Genomic DNA, 17,696 nt, shown 5'->3' with positions numbered 1-17,696 from the left:
TGCACGCACACGCGCGCGTACACACCCACCCTTCTCTGCACATCTCTTCTCCCCCCCCCCCCCTCCCCGCTGGTTGCTGCGTGTCGTCCTGCGGAATTTTTCCCAATGGACCGTGGCGTAGGAAGAAGAAAGAGAGAGAGAGAGAGAGGGGAGGGACCGCACAGCGCGGCCTTTGTGCCGCGGCGCGCGAACAAGCCGGGGCAATAATTGTCGTATTATCTCTCTCTTCCGGAGTAAATTTAATCAATCCCGAGCGAGAGGGAGAGAGAGAGAGAGAGAGAGAGAAACGAAGCGTCGCGAGTCCGCTCCGTTATTGACACGCCGAGGGGTCACTAACCGTCCCGCATATCTTCCCTTCTATTTTCTATGTCTTTTTTTACATTTCCCGCACAGCCTGCCGCCGAAGGGGGCGTTTCCCCCCCCCCCCCCCTCCGTGATCCCGTAAACATCGGGCTCCCCCGGAGCCGCTGGGTTTTAACGACGTTTTTATTTTCGGCCCGCGCCGCGCTACGCCTGACTTTCCTCCCCTTCTCCGCGAGGGTCGCGGGGGAGTTTCGGCTCTGGCGACACTCCGCCGCGGCGCCTCTATTTTTCCGTCCTTCCCTTCTGCGTAGTTGTGACTGCGTCACGTCGGGCGCTTAGTCACGTATGTGAATAATGAACGCGTGCATTCGACCACTTATTTTCACGATAACAAAGGAAGCGCAGTTTGCCATTTGGCCGAGGAGATAAGAGCCACCTAAAGAACGACGCCGAGTTCGGTCGACTACGACGAATCGTAAATGTCCTCCTCCCCCCCTCCAGTTCCCCCCCCCCCCGATCCTCGTTTCGACCTGGTCGAATTCCTAATCATTATGTATCTCTGCTCTTCGACGCTCGCTCTCTCTCTCGTCCCCGATTTGTTCCGATAAGCAGATCCTAGTTGCAATTAATCGCGCCGTCACGTAATGCTAATTAGTGCCTGTTCCGTTTCCGCAGGCTCATGCATATTACGCGCAGTTTACTTGGTCAATTATTAACTTCTCGGTTAACGTAATTGCGGCTTCTCGCCCGACGTCTCATCCCGCTTAATTGCGCGGAAAAAACAGAAGGAACCGAGGCAGCTTTCACTCTTTGACTACTGACCTTCAACTTAAATCCCGGGATTCCCCTCCCTCCCCCCCCCCTCCACCCCGGTGGATTTTAACGCCGATTGTGTAATTCTCTCCGCCGACCGCTCGTTTCATTTGCATGTTCTGCTGTGCGGTCCGCAACTTATCCTGGTATTATTTTGTGCGTAAAGGCCTTCGCACACAAAATTCCGTAAGGGCGTAAAACGTAAGCGTAAGAAAATCGACCAATCACAGTCGAGAACGTAAGGCAATAACGCAAGCAGTAGCAAATCCAATCTGTTGATTTTCTTACGCTTACGTTTTACGTCCTTACGGAATTTTGTGTGTTTAGGCCTTAAAGGCCAATGAAAAGAATTACAAGCGCAAAAACTAGATTTGAATTTGTCACTTAAAAGGATCGCTAAAGGGTCCTTTTAAGTGACAAATCTTTTTTCGCAATTCGATGCACCGAAGAGCTAATATGTAACTAGATATTCTTATTCCTCATTACACTCGAATCGCATTAAAAAATGATACTACGTTTTAATGACTCACTAAAGTCCGCTTTCCAGAAAACTTTGGGTTTATGAATTTCGCGCTACGTTCGCCTCGCGCCGATGGAAACATTTTGCTGAGCTAGTACTATTAAATCGACGAGAAGTAAAATGAGAGTTGTTCAAAGATTACCGAGTGCCCAAAATGAATCGTAATTTTGCGCGGCGAAATTCAAGGCTACTGCGAAATTTAAAGAAAGCCACTGGTACACCGTTTAAAAGTAGTTCAGCCATCCTTTTTACCGACACAAAACCAGGAACAGTCGACTTTACATAAAAAGAACGAAGAGAAATTAAAACTATCACTTTATAAATGACTGAGGTTCAGGTGACCTTTCTTTATGCGCACTTTAAGGGGATGCTGGAGTAATTCTGCACTTTTGCACCTTTCTAACCTAAAAACTGTCGGTTCGCGGAAACATTTGTGTAATATACAAATTAAATGGCTTACGTGTACAGATCGAAAGCAGCTTGCTATTCCGGCCAAATGAAAGAACAATATGGCATTACTGAAACTAAGATTTGTAAGTCTAATAAAAAATAATAGTGAGCAACACACATACTACATGTATACTGTATGTATGTGTTGCTCACTATTATTTTTTATTAGACTTACAAACTTAGTTTCAGTGATGTCATATTGTTTTTTAATTTAGCCGGAATAGCAAGCTGCTTTCGATCATCTGTACGCGTGCCATTTAATTTGTGTATTACACAAATTTTTCCACGAAACAGACAGTTTTAAGTGCAAAAGGTGCGAAAGTGCAGAATCACTCCAGCATCCCCTTAATCGCGTGGAAGAATTTTGCAATTTTCGAAAGCCAATTTCAAATTTAGTTAGAACTACGAATTGAAACTTTTAAATACCAATATCTTTTTCATTAGACTTCTGACCTGAGTGTTTTAAGTATGAAAACGTTCTGCTATGCGGTCCGCAACTTATCCTGGTATTATTTTGTGCATAAAAGACAAAAAGATTTACCGGCGCAAAAACGATATTCCACATTTAAAAATGATACTACATTTTAATGACTCACTGAGGTCCACTTTCTAGAAAACTTTGAGCTTATGTTCTTGTCTGCGCCAGACGAGCGTATATGATACGTGCGTAATCAGATTCTTTAGGAAAGGAAAGTCCCCTATTATGAGACAGGCTCCTAATATGAGATAGCGGAGCGTTCTCTAAATTAATAGGCATCGTCTGTTGGTTTTATCATGAATTTATTGCCCTTGGAGTGAAACCTGTTCAGTCGAAAATTGATTGTTAGATCGTGTAATCGTTGCGAAAAAAGATTTTTCATTGAATTTGTCGAAAACCTACTATCTCACGTTAGAATCCTGTCTCATAATAGAGAACTTCCCCCCCCCCCCCCCACTGAAGAAATATTTGACGTTGCTGAATTTAACTAAAAACTTAAGCCAACGGCGCGCGAAATTCAGTGGGAAATTCGCACATTTTTCATTAAAAAGTAAAGCCAACGGTACACGATACTATTGTTTTCCTACTGAATTGTTCGCGAGACCCAATGAGGACGTAGAGTCTCAGGTCGGATGACTTGAGGCGAAATCCCGATTGATTCTCGTAAGCAGTCCAGCGGGAAAGATAGTATCGCGTGCCGTTGGCTTTACTTTTCGATGAAAGATTTGCGAAGTAATTTCCCAGTGAATTTCCACGCAAAGTATCGAATACGCGATAACGGAAGGGGATCAGAGACTCGATCGCGAATCTTTTCTTCAAGCGTGAACTCGTGGAAAGGTGAAAAATTTCATTGATATAAATATAAAACTCGTCGATGAAAATTTTCTCACTTTTCCACGAGTTCACGCTGGAGCTCGGAAACGATTCTCGAGTACACCTCGGCAAAGTTTCACCGCGCCTTCGGTAAAATAATTCCACGAGTATGCGTCCAATTGTTTTCTCCGTGGCTTTATCGCGACATTGAACGAAGTAACGTGACATCGGCCGCTGACAGGATGAGCTGATTGAGATAGGCAGGTTTTCCACGAACGAATATTCCAATGATTCAGCTCCCGCTATACATATATCCATCCGTCTACAATTACGCTTATTGGCGATGCCGAGTTGCACACCCGTGTTCAACCGCTAATAAATCTTGGCTCGCATCTTCCGACTGACCGCGGCGTTTGTTTTTCGCGTACACTTTATCGAAACTTATCTGTTATCTGCCGTATCTCCGATCTTTATTCGTCATCAGATAAACACCCGTTCGCGTGACTTGACGTGGGAATAAATGTTATTTTATTTCCACGTTACGTAAGTCCCTCCCGTTCCCGGCGCCTTTTCGATGACAATCCCGGTGAAACAAAAAATACCGTTTCCTTGTCGTTACAGATCAACGCTTTAAATGATTCGCATCAGCAATTGATGGTACATTGGGTCGGCGAGGGCTCCAATGTGATAATATGTCTGGCGAGGGACAGCACGCCCGTGGCGCGCTTCACAGGAGGCAGACAAGTCCCCCAGAACACCCATCCTAGCGCTGTGTACATCAGTTACGATTACGGCGACACGTTCGAGAATAAGACTGAAATGTTCAGGGTCTCGTCCGAGCCCAATGCTCAATATGCGGTTGTGGACAAATTCACCAATCATCCTAAGTACTACCAATACGTGAGTTCCGCTTTACGAAAACGTTCCTCCCGCGAGAAACAAACTGGCTCGTGTTGTTCTCCCGGCGTGTGGTCTGTCCCGATTATCGAGACGTCCTTTCTTCTTGCAGTGCGTCTTCGTGGACAGCCTGAATAATTTAATCTTCATAACGTTCGACAACGGTGTAACAATGCAAAGGCTCACGGTGCCGTTCCACCCGAGCGAAGTCTCGTTTTACGAAGGGGATTCACGGGTGCTCGTCGGCCTGGACAAGGTTGATCCGGCGCAGAAGGTACAACTTAATATTGTTTAACAACCATTTACAGTCCGAATTTACATCGTTATCGCTGCTTCATTCTGGAGGGCATAAGATAGTCGTGCGGGAATTGGTCTTTCTGACTTTGGAACGTTTCAATTTCACGGACGAGTATTCGACCAGAAATTTATTGCGAGAAACGTTACCTCAGGGAGTTTGAACCTGGACCGTTCTCACTCCAGGCGTCTCATCGGTTCTGGTGGAATATTACTTTTGTCAGTTATTTAATCACCGGCGAAGAAAATATCACTCACGTTTGTTTCAATTTCAGTTATGGTTGTCGACCGACCGTGGTTTGTCCTGGATGCCGATTCATTTATTTGTCAAGGCTTTCTTCTGGTCACCGTATCGTCTTCTATTGGTGGAACGCTCGGATGCTTACGGGCTGAACACGGTCTTGAAGCTGGACCTGAAAAATTTCCCTTGGCAACCGAGGACGAACACCGCAACGCGAGTGAGAACGTCTATACGAAAGGAATTCACCATCATTATTCAAAACGTTGAGGACTTCCAGATCAGAGGTGACTACATGTTCGCCACGATGAAAAATTCGAAGGTAAGCGTCACGGTGCTGGATAGGGAATCTCGTCTAATTCTCTCGTAAGATCGTCTAATTCTATTCTTTTCGACAGAATGGAACGTCGGAGCACCTGGATCTGTACGTCTCCTACAAGAATCAGACGTTTGTCCCAGCGCACTTTAACACGGAACTGGATTGCAAAGATTATAACATTGTAGACGTGTCGTTCAATCGGGTCTTCATCGCTGTGTCGCACAGCGACACTATGATCAATCTCTACGTGTCGCAAGTCATAGACCACGAGAAAGCTATATTTACCCTGTCTCTGGAGAGCATCCTCACGTTTTTCCCCAACAGCACTTGGAAGGACAGCTGGTTGAAGTGAGTAACGAAATATAACCATTTTGTGAAAATTAAGTTACGAGCTTTGCGAACTTGTAATCATTCTGAAAGCTGCGGAACTCGTGAAAATAAGATTACATTAAATTTCTTCGACTCGCTCTTGTACTTATGCGCCTGTGTCTCTGCAGTGACGTGGCTGACGAGGCATTCACGGATCTGTACAAGGTCGAAGGTCTTCGGGGTATATACATAGCGTCGCGGGTGAAAGGTAATCCGAAAGCGAGCGCGATCGGACCGGAGCACTTAGAATCGTTAATCACCTTCGACCACGGCGTCACTTGGAACAGTATCAAGCCACCGCAGACGAATCACGAGGGCTTTTACATTCACTGTCCAAAAGACTGCTCGTTACATTTGAGTCAGAGATTCAGTCAGTTGTATCCGGTGTCGAGAGCCGTCACTATCATGAGCTCGAAATCGGCGCCCGGAATAATAATGGCCACCGGCGTGATTGGGCCCAGTTTGAAGGGCCACGCCGCGCTCTACGTGTCCAAAGACGCGGGTCTCACATGGAAGCAGGTGTTGAAGGATTATTTCTTCTTCAACATGGGCGATCACGGAAGTTTATTGGTGGCGGTCAGGTATTTCAAGTCGCGCGGGGAGACCAGAGATATCTTGTACTCGACAGACGAGGGCGAGACGTGGGCGACGTACGAGTTCAACGAGAAGATGCTACGTGTCTATGGCCTCATGACGGAGCCTGGAGAAAACACCACGGTGTTCACTATGTTCGGCTCGGACAGCGGGCAGCATCAGTGGCTCATCATCAAAGTCGATTTACGAAACGTGTTTGAACGGGATTGCACGGAGGACGATTACAAGTTTTGGTCCCCGATGAGCGTCGACCAGCCGGTCATGGCTTGCATGTTGGGACGTAAGGAAACGTATCAGAGACGTGCGCTGCACTCCAATTGCTATCAGGGCGTCAACTACGATCGACCGGTGCGGCTGGAAACCTGCCTGTGCGATGCGAACGATTATCAGTGCGGTACCGGTTTCATGCGCGTCGGGAATCCCTATCACTGCATTCGCAACAAATCCGTCGTCAATTACGATCCTTACGCCGTGCCGGCTTCGTGTAAGTCCGGCGAGTTCTACAATCGTACCAAGGGCTACGTGAAGATATCCGACGACGATTGTACCGGCGGCCTCGCGAGGAACTTCGAGCCCGACGAGATCCCGTGTCCGATGGAGGAGAAGCTGGAATTCTTATTGGTCGCCCAACGAGAGCACATTACACGAATCGACTTGGTGGAGAATAGAGTGGAGACGTTACCTGTGCACGATCTAAAGAATGTCATTGCAATAGAGTTCGACATGGAAAACAACTGCTTGTACTGGGCGGACATTGTGAACGACACGATCGGTAGACAGTGTCTGAAGGATGGCTCTAGCTCTCCCGAGATTCTCGTCGAGACCGATCTGAGCTCCGTCGAGGGAATGGCCTTCGATTGGGTGTCCAAGGTGCTCTACTTTGTGGACGGTGTCAAGATGAGGATACAGACGATCCGAACGGACTTATCTTCCATGGGCCGAATGCGCAGGACGATATTGGGGCCGAACAATCTGCAAAAGCCGCGAGGCATCGCGGTTCATCCTATGAACGGCTACATGTTCTGGACCGATTGGGCGCCGGGCAACGCCTCGGTCTCCCGCGCCAACTTGGACGGCACGGACGTGAAACGACTGTTCGTCAAGCCCACCGTCGAGTGGCCGAACGGAATAACGATCGATCATATCGCCGAGCGTATCTACTGGGTGGACGCTCGCGCGGATTACATAGCCTCCTCGGACTTTGAGGGTAAAAGATTCAAGAAGATCATCGCCAACGACGCGCGCGTCTCGCATCCATTCGCGGTCGCTGTGTTCAAGGACAACGTGTACTGGGACGATTGGAAGCAGTCGATGATATTCATCGCCAACAAGGATCACGGGGTGGGAATCAACACGGTGGTCGGTTTCCAGATTGCCGGCCTGATGGACCTAAAGATCTTCGCGCACAGCGTGCAGATCGGCACGAACGAGTGCGCGACGAACAACACGTGCTCGCACATCTGCCTGGGCGCGCCGCGCAACAGCCACGTATGCCTCTGTCCGGACGGCATGGTGATGACCGACGGCAAGTGCCTGTGCCCGAGCGGTATCAAGCCGTACGCCAACTCGACGTGCCCGCGCGTCGCCAGCACCTGCTCGGCCAACCAGTTCGCCTGCCTAAACAACGTGTGCATCCCCGAGTTCTGGAAGTGCGACGGCGACAACGACTGCGGCGACAACTCGGACGAGGCCAACTGCAACCGCGCCACGTGCGTCCCGAATAACTTCGAGTGCGACGACAACAAGTGCATACCCAAGTACTGGGTGTGCGATCTGGATCGTGACTGCAAGGACGGCAAGGACGAGATGAATTGCACGTACAGCAATTGCACCGAGACGCAGTTCAAGTGCAACAACGGCCGCTGCATATCGCATCGCTGGCGCTGCGACAGCGAGGACGACTGCCGGGACGGCTCGGACGAGCAGAACTGTACCAAGAGCGTACAGCCGAACACGTGCCGCTCCGACGAGATGGTCTGCAAGAAGGATCATTCGTGTATACCGACCACGTGGAAGTGCGACGGCGAGCCGGACTGCGACGACGGCGCCGACGAGAAGGACTGCAACAACATGGTGTGCGAGTCGTGGCAGTTTACGTGCAACAACACCAAGGAGAACGGACATCGGTGCATATACAAGTCGTGGGCGTGCGACGGCGACAAGGACTGCGTCGACGGTTCCGACGAGATGAATTGCACCACCATCACGACACCGCTGCCGTCGCCGCTAAGCCCAAGCCTGCCCATGAATTCCTGCAACGATTGGATGTTCATGTGCAACAACAAGAAATGCGTGCCCTACTGGTGGAAGTGCGACAGCGTGGACGACTGCGGCGACGATTCCGACGAGATCGGCTGCGGCGGCGGCATGGACGGCGGCATACTGGAGCCCACGCCTCCGGTTCACACGACGCAGCAGCCGCGCAACTGCCGCGAGCACCAGTTCCAGTGCTACAACGGCGACTGCATTGAAAACGCGTGGGTGTGCGACAGCTCGAAGGACTGCCCGTCCGGCGAGGACGAGCAGCACTGCGAGCAGATGCACACGGCCTGCCGCGAGAACGATCAGTTCATGTGCCGGCAGGACGGCTCGTGCGTACCGCTCTCGAGCATCTGCAACGGCGTCGAGGAGTGCCCGGACGGCAGCGACGAGCTCGGCTGCCACGCGGACTCCGAGGTGCACCCACCCGCCACGCCGTCCTGCTACGTCGGCCTCTTCCCATGCGACGAGACCCGCTGCTTCCCGCTGGCGTCTTACTGCGACGGCAATCACGATTGCTTGGACGGCTTCGACGAGAGCAACTGCGAGAAGAACGGCTCGCGCGTGTACCAGGTGCTGGTGATGGGCGTGGACGAGCGTTCCGTCAACGACTCGAGCTTCATCCTCTATTGGTGGATGCCGATACCATCCAACGTGACGTTCGAGTTCCTGCCGTCCTTCGCGCGGGCGGCACCAGGGGCCAAGTGGGCCAACGTCAGCGAGTGGATCGAGGACACGGAGTACCAGTTCAACAATCTCGAGCCGTACACCAAGTACAATCTGACGGTCTACGTGAAGGTGAAGGGCCAGGCTACCGTATTTCCACCGGCCAAGTATCTGGTGGTGATGACAGGCGAGGGCGTGCCGTCCGCGCCATGGAACGTGACTGTCGCGCAGAAGAACGGCACCCGCGTCGAGGTGTCCTGGAGGCCGCCCTACCATCCCAACGGTCTCATCATCGGATATCTGGGCTTCATCACGCCGCCGATACCGCCGATGGAGTTTAATCGGCAAAAGACCTCCACGATCATCGACATGGAGTTCGAGGGGGGCAAGAATTATTCCTTCTGGATCGTGGCGAAGAACCGGCAGTATCAGTCGGCCTCGTCGGCAGTCGCCACGCTGACGTTCGACGGCTCGGCCAACATCGACGACATCGAGGAACTCCGTGTGGTGGCCACGACGAATCACTCCGTCACCCTGACGTGGAAGAAGATGAAGGACGTGGACGGGTATTACGTCACTCCCAGAGCGCCGGCGCAGTACGCGGCCCTGCAAACTGTCTCGACCCTGAAAAATCTGATAGAGGTCGACAAATTGGCGCCGGGCATCAAGTACACCTTTGAGGTCGGCGCGATGAAGAAGAAATACGTAGGTAAGGTCTCCATGGTGACAGCAATGACGAACGACACCGCGCTGCCGACAATATCCAAGTTCGACGCGCAATTGGTCAAGTCCCAGAGAACGACCGTCAAGCTCACCTGGGAACCCCCGAAGAGCAGCATGAAGATTAGGTGGCAGTACGCTGTTCATTATGCCACCAACATGTTGGACTTCTTTAAAGGTACAAAGTCACTCGCGTTTTCCTCATACGAGGATTATTCCGATATGTTTATACATTTTTGTTTCCGTTTTCAGCTTATAAACTCGTCACCACTAATCTCACGGCTACAATCAAGGATCTGGAGGCGTGTGAATCGTACGTCTTTGCCGTTGGCGTCATTGGGGATCACGGAGCGGGACCTCTAAATCAACCGATGACGGTCACGACCCACTTCAACAAACGTGCGCCTCCGAAGAGATTGCGAGTGACGCCGTCGGCGGATAAAAACGACAGCATAATCGTCTCGTGGAGCGCGAGTTGTCCGACGATCGACGAACCGATCAGTTACACGGTAAATCAATAATGCTACGAAACACTTCCTCGGGGAAGTAACGTCGCAAGAAAGAGCTTTATACTCGCGAGAAGTCTCCCTAAAATTATCTCTTTCCGATGAAAATTTTAAAACGCATGTATTGTAGTTTTTCTTTAACGACGGTATTCATCGATCTCGTATCTTTTTCCCCCCCCGATTACAGATTTCTGTTACGGAAATAGTTCTCAACAAGCAGATAACTGTGACACTGTCACCGACTAACGAGACCATTATGAAGCACACGTTTAATGCCATCAAGTACGGCGGGAAGTACAGTGTTACAATAAGCACAGATGTTGAAGATGCCATACCGACGCAACCGTTCATCTACATAGCACCGCCAATCAGGCCGCCTCATCAGCTCACCGTCTTACGCGGTGAAAATATGGAATATTTGATTTATTGGCAAGAACCGGAATTGCCGGAGAACATTCGGAACGATGCCGATGCGCATTATGAAATTTTTGTGGCCGAGGGATCGAGAACGATAAACGAATCGACTGCCACAGTCTTGCTGGCCAAAGACCCGCCTTACCACTACAAAGACGCTAAAATGGATACGATTTACACCTTCGCCGCGCGTTTGGTCACGAGCGAGGGCTACCAAAGTCCAATGAGCGAGACCTGGAGCACGCAGGTTTCAGGTGAGATGTCTCTGACATTCCTTTCCGAAGCGAGGAGCCTTTGCTTTAGTAATAAACTCTTCAACTCTTCCCTTTTTTATTTAACGCAGGATCGCAGCTTCCGGTGATAATGAACACGTCGGGCATATTATCTCTCGCTATACCGATCTGTCTGGTCATTGTAGCGCTCGGTGCTGCGCTTGCGTATTTCATCGTTCGCCATAGAAGGCTGTCTAACAGCTTTACACAATTTGCCAATAGCCACTACGATACGAGACGGGGACAAGCCACTTTCCCTGGCACGACAGACGGTCTAGGTGAGTGCTACTTTGCGTCTGAAAAAAAAAACAGCATAAGAATGATACGAAACAATATGAAAAGGAACTAACGACTGTTTTCTCTGCGTTTTCTTTTGAACAGAAGAAGAAGATAGTCCGGTAATCCGAGGCTTTTCGGATGACGAACCGCTCGTAATTGCATGAATACCATATATATGTATAAACGGAATATTTACGTACTAGGGAAAAGATGTGCCAAGACTATTAAATATGATAATTTTGAATATAGACGAAGCTTTACAATGGAAGGCAAAAACTCTTATGAAAGCGTCTCAAGACTGAATACTTAACTGTGGCCGGCATACTTGTGCTGTTGCAGTTAATGACTATTGATCGGGGGGTAAACAGGCTGCTTAGAACGCTTACACGAGAGTTTTCACGTCATTCATTACAGTACGTTGTAGAAATATGGTATACGTGTACATGACGAGTGGTCGGAGCAACTACCTGCCGTGTAGTTGGAGAGGCCATTCCACCTCAAATTCGAGTGTAAACAAATCAAGACGGTCGTAGGTTGGAAATGTTTTACCATTTAATGAGACGATTGCCAATCGAGGTGCAGTCGACGGTAATTTGTATATAGTAAATATTTTTTATGGATTGATTGTGAGACCTTCGAGATGACACATTTGCATTTTTAATAATGTATTTATACGACCTGTATGTATGAAGAAACTTTTTTTTAGTCCATATTCAGATTTGTTGACGCGAAGGCGAGTTACCGGACCTTTTTATTAAAAGCTGTTTTAATAAACACCCACAGAGGCCATAAGTTTTTTCCATATAGCAAGTGCATGACCAAAGTTAACGCCTTCTTCTGATGCCGCATTCACAACAAGTTTATCAGTTTTTCCTTTGTTCACAGAATACATTCCTATGAAGTTTCATTCAAGTTCTCCGGCTTGAGTTGAACTTCCTATGATCGTCCCGATTAGAATTTCATATCGAGCGCGATGCGGCATTGAAAGAAATTTTTATACGCGAGTTTCAATCTCGCGAAAGGGTTACCCGACCCACGTAAAAAGTGTGCTACAGTTATTACGATTTAACACAATATTAAGAATTTTTTTTTATTTTTAGGCACACGTTATAAAGATATTTGTCGAGTAATGGTATGCTTTGTACGGTTAAAGTGAGGATTACATTTTTATTTTTTACATTAAAAAGATTATTCTTACTAAGAATGCTATATTGGGATTGGAAAGAACTGCTATATTGGACGTTTTTAGTTTTCAAATTAGGAAAGGTTTACCAAAATGCCGATGAGAAAACGACGAAAAAGTTAGCGGCAGCATCGTGACTTTTAGATTACTGTAAATAATGTTTGAATAAGCGTGTGATCTTTCACCACTTAAAGCCATGTTGAGTCATCTGGAAACGACACTAATGGTTAAATTTCGCGATGAATTATATTTTTATGTCGGTATAGTCTAAGATTCTCGAATGGTTTTCTCGCTGCGGCAGGAAACAAACTACAGATTTCATAGAATCTTTTGCTGTATATGACACACATATACATACACACGAGTGATTATTATACCGCGGAGAGTCTAAGGGATAAGATTGATTGCGTATTCTTAAGTAATTGTCTTTTTTTCTCTCTTCTCTTCTCAAACGAAAAGGAAGCGTGCGATGCGAGTTTCTAAAACTATTTGTGCGTGATCATTTTCTTTGAGTCAGTATGTCAAGCCGAGGGACGCGTTAAACTAGTTGAATGAGCGGACATTTTATGTGCCATTGAAATTGTGAATTAATATAAATCGCGATAAGATACTACTTCACACTTATATTCCATTGCGGCATACTGATGTTTCTGAAAATCTCGCTTTTTTTTTAACAAGAAAGAAAATGATGAATTAAGGGTTAACAACACTCTAGAGCCCCCCAAAGAAGCCAAATTTTCGGTGATTTTTTTCGCAGGAATATAATAAACGTAAATGAAAATCTGTTTATTCCTATTTATTCTCTGTACATTGGAGTGTAAAATATGTTTTATAAATTTTTCCTCAACAAAATGGCGGCGCCCGAGCCACGGATCCAAAGTGCCTCTTTGCGGAAGTCCCACGGGCGGAAACAAAGCTCCCTCATCCTTTGAGCTAGAATAAAAAACCAAAGATTTTTAAAAATATATAAGATTGTCTTTCGAACTACGTACGGTTCCTTTGTGTCGCATCTGACATGATGGTTGACCCTCCGTCGACTTACTTTTTGGATCCATGATTTGGGTGTCGCTATTTTGTTGAGAACAAATTTATACAAAAAAATGTTTTTACACTTCAATGTATAGAGAATAAATAGGAATAAACAGATTTTACGTTTATTATGTTCCTGAAAAAAAATCACCGGAAATTGGCTTTTTTGGGGGGCTCTAAAGTGTTGTTACCCCTTGGGGTACGCACGAAATGATGGTGGCTCGACGAGAAGACAACAGTATTAGTGAGGCTTGATAACGGTTCCTTTGTGTGTCGCATCTGACATTATGGTTGACCCTCCCGAACGAATTGAATTGTAAAGAAAAGGTACCTCTGCCAATATTCGACGCGATTACGTCCTCGGCTTATCAATGTTACTTTTCTCTTTCTTTCCCTTTTGCTATATGTCGTTAAATGTTGCAGAAAAAAATACTATAGAAAATGTCCATGTTTTTAAACCCGTGTTACGCGGCTCTTATATATAATATAATCAAATATTATTGAGAGACAATTGTATTAATAATAGTGATATAATTGACATCACATGATATCAATACATTTGATATCGTCGATATCATCTATATCGAATGAGCAATATTGTTACGTAATATGGAAAAATATGTAATAATATTGTTCACGGGCTGTTTTAGAGAGAGAGAGAGAGAAAGAGAGAGCGTGCGATGAGAATAGAAGAGAATATATATAGCTGATTTACATGTAAATGTCAAAAGTTACAACGCGATAAGAGACAGTGATATATAATATATATATACATATATAATATATTTACGTGTAAATAAACGAACTTAAGATACAAAATATTGTCATTTAAGTATTCTCATTTTTCTTCACAAATTTATTTTTGAAGAATTGATATCTACGCATTTTTATAAGTTTCATGACATACACGTTACAACCTCCCTCGACTTACGTTTTCACTAATAATTCTTATCGATATAATTTTTAACTGTGCTACTTATTTTTCCTACACTGAGAAAAATGTCTGATTAAATATAATCGGATAATCCAATTATATAATAACAAACGGATATATCCAATTAAATTGTATATCCGATGAAAAATATGATCGGTTTTTCGATCAAATTTCATCAGATGTATCCATAATTTAATTGGAAAACGTAATCGGAAAAATTAACCATCGGAAACACTATTTAATTGGTTTATCCGATGAAAATTTTTCCCAATGTACTATTTAGTTAAGAGAGTTAGTTTATCGCTCATGTCACGAAAAACTTTCTTATTTAAATCTTCTATCGGAAACTATTGATATTCAATATTTTAATTACGAAAATTATTGACGCCAATATTTTGCGAAAAAATATTTAATTTTGCTAGAAAATCGCAAAATTTGGTGACTTTATGGTGATATAATTTAATGTTTTTTTTTTAAATCTAGACAGTGCGCCTATAAGAAAGGACAGCATGTTTATTATTCTGTCGAATTCACGAATTCTGGCACGATGTAGCGGATGTTCCGGGCCATGCCTTGATCGTCGAAAAGTGGAACGGCAAAAATAATAGTTTTGCTTATACGTGACAAGCCCATCTCGTCCAAGGGATGTAAAAGACTTCCGTTACCATTCTAAAAGGCAGTTTGGAAGTTTGTGACCCGTTACCTCATTAAGCAAACGGCACGAAACCGGAAATTCAACACCATCCTCTTCGCACTTTAATTCGTGTCTTGTTATGCAAATGCGGTCAAATACCACGGCCGCATGTACAATGCTCGATTACGTTCATCAACGATTATTACACTGTAATTATCCTGAATGATTAGGTATATTTTATGCATTTAAAATTATTTATATACAAATATTTTAGCATTTAGCACAAGTTATAAGTGTGTGCAAAGATATAGTGTGACTTCGTGAAAAAACTTCGAGAATCTCGAAGCTCGTCGAAATGCACGTGTATACATAAAAAAGCCTGAAGGATTGAAAAATTTTTCTACGCGCCTTTTTGAGACATAAGTGAGGTCAGCGTAATAGAAAAAAATTTTTACATTTGTTGAAAGATAACTAATACGCTGGCTAATGGCTTTTTTTTGCCAGAGACACGCCCTTCCATTTATTAACATACCCTCTTCTGAATCGTGCGCATGATATTTCTGCGATAAATTTCGACCGCACTTGACTCGCGGTGGAATAAAAAGAAATTTAGAGGCCATTATTCCGACGTTACGAAATACCGCAATACCGCTTGCCTTCCGCTCAACTGTATTCACTTTTATTACTATCTTCCACTCCGGTCCTTACGCTTCGTATCCTCTTCATAATTTCATGTACGTTACATTTCATCGTTGACTGGCAATGGCATGGGTTATTCCGCGAAATTAGCAGACGCAGTGTGTCACTATCATAAAGTCCTGTAAGAGATACCCAAGATGATTTATGGTATACGCGGTTTTGTTGGAACGATTCTTCAACTCTGAACAAAGACGATTCTTCATCTCGGAGAGGACCATGCATAGTTTTCTTCGCGTCCCCCGCGGGGGATCAGCGACATCATAAATTTCCAAGGGCCGGTTTTTCCAATCTCTTGGTGAACTAGTTAAATTATGTGTCTCTTTTTTTAATTTAACGGAAAAAACAAAGATTACATATAATTTAACTATTAGTTATGATAATCTCTTTAGGTTGCCAGTAATAAATAACAATGGATAAGTTTAGTCGACCTTAACTGGCACTTGTTTAATTTATTAAGGTCGACTAAACTTATCCATTGTTAACTATTAGTTAATGCACAAAGATGTTGGAACAACCTGCCCCAAGTGTTATAAATTTCCGGGTTTATTTCAGCCTTCGTTTTAGTAACGTGATTCTGTTTTCGCGCGCGGAAAAGAAACTAATCTTATCTACGTTCGCGCCAGGAATATATATGGGTCTCTGTAAGACTTTCGCTCTATAAACTTTTTAGTCCTCTGCCTCTTTGGCTATTTTTTCTATTTTCGCTCTTCGCTCTGTCTCTCTTGCACCTACAGTGCTACGTAGCTTATAGAGGCACAGCGTTACAGAGTATTTTTACACAATAGACTCGCTAATTTCCGTGCCCAGTAATGAACGCGTTTGTGCGTGCGCTGACATCCGAGATATTTCCCTTCTAAAAGAGCGGCGAGATTTAGAGGCTTTAGAGCCTTCTTTATTAAAATAACAAATTCACTTTTTTGATTCAATGTATTTTTTGCAAAAACAAAAATTAATATCGGTGTGTTTTTTATTTAACAAATCAATTTACACGATTGTCGCACAGTCGCAGAAATTCGTGCCTCGTGTGTCGTGCCAGAGCGGGCTTGTTCGTAGATATTCTTTCGCGGCTTGTTTTTTTTTAAATATTATTTACGAGACTCGTAAATTTTCACGCTAATCTACTTAATCGGCCGTAAACTACGCGAGGGAAGGACGTCGCGTCGTTTTACGTTAAACGACGCGGCGCGTTATAGCGCGTAAAACTCGGGGCAACCGCAGGCGCGTGTACCGTAATCATAATTGTTACCCTAATTATACATGCTGCCAGTATGCGTACGCGCTCCTCTTCTAATCAGATCGTTTGAAGTCTAAATCGCCGCGCGTTACGGAGCGCGGATGAGCGCTACCGGGTCTACGTCCGATCCTCGCGTTGCGGCTAAACGTCTCGCATCGAGCGAATTGTTTAACGTGTAATCCTTCGGCTAATCACATCTATTTTTTTTGGCTATTTGCGCAAAGAGCGTACAAGTAACGTAAAGCTTTTACATTACGCACGTCCAATTCGCGAGTATCTTCCGCAGACGGAAAAGAGAGCGCGTTCTCGTTACATTAGAGATCTCTTAATTTCCTGCGGAATATCATATTTAACGATTTATACGAGGCAAACGTTATTCCTGACGTATCTAGAGCAGCTTCGCGTGTATCCGTCTACGTTATTTCAATAACTGCATGACTTTTAAGAAATCGTCTTGCTCCGTAAAGTTTATTAAGCCTGGCATACGTATTATAAACTAAATGTAATGGTTTTCTCGTTTAATATATAAATCTACGCTCATAAGACGTGCTTTTTAAAATGTGCGTGACGCGGCAATCAATCTTGCATTTTCTAAAATCACTAACGACAATTGGCTCGCGTAAATTTTACGCCGCAAAGTGTAACAGCGGCAGCGAAACATCAAGCGATCACATTGCTCTGAGTTTGAAGCGACGATCAGATAGTGTTAAATTTTAGCAGAAACGTAAAAATCTAAAGACCTGTGTCCACGATGCTAGAAAACTTGGTCCAAGTTCTAG

The 17,696-nt window shown here is 45.3% G+C and overlaps 1 protein-coding gene across 1 annotated transcript in view; it reads left to right on the top strand.

Annotated features, from left to right (window-relative positions):
- The window catches only part of LOC105570255 (sortilin-related receptor-like), a 15,826-nt gene extending 1,591 nt beyond the window's left edge, over window positions 1-14,235 (top strand). Inside the window, exons 2-10 of the mRNA XM_012027331.1 lie at window positions 3,999-4,277; window positions 4,387-4,548; window positions 4,844-5,128; window positions 5,205-5,473; window positions 5,623-9,911; window positions 9,986-10,242; window positions 10,427-10,907; window positions 10,997-11,203; window positions 11,307-14,235. Coding sequence (XP_011882721.1) covers window positions 3,999-4,277; window positions 4,387-4,548; window positions 4,844-5,128; window positions 5,205-5,473; window positions 5,623-9,911; window positions 9,986-10,242; window positions 10,427-10,907; window positions 10,997-11,203; window positions 11,307-11,368 — 6,291 coding nt within the window. The 3' untranslated portion in view covers window positions 11,369-14,235. The remainder of the gene's footprint in view (window positions 1-3,998; window positions 4,278-4,386; window positions 4,549-4,843; window positions 5,129-5,204; window positions 5,474-5,622; window positions 9,912-9,985; window positions 10,243-10,426; window positions 10,908-10,996; window positions 11,204-11,306) is intronic.
- Window positions 14,236-17,696: the final 3,461 nt, after the last annotated feature.

Source organism: Vollenhovia emeryi, unplaced genomic scaffold, assembly GCF_000949405.1.
Source record: "Vollenhovia emeryi isolate VEMERY1.0 unplaced genomic scaffold, V.emery_V1.0 DF939121.1, whole genome shotgun sequence".
NCBI lineage: Eukaryota > Metazoa > Arthropoda > Insecta > Hymenoptera > Formicidae > Vollenhovia > Vollenhovia emeryi.
Note: the sequence above shows the minus strand (reverse complement) of the source record. Positions and strands in the feature narration are given on the sequence as shown.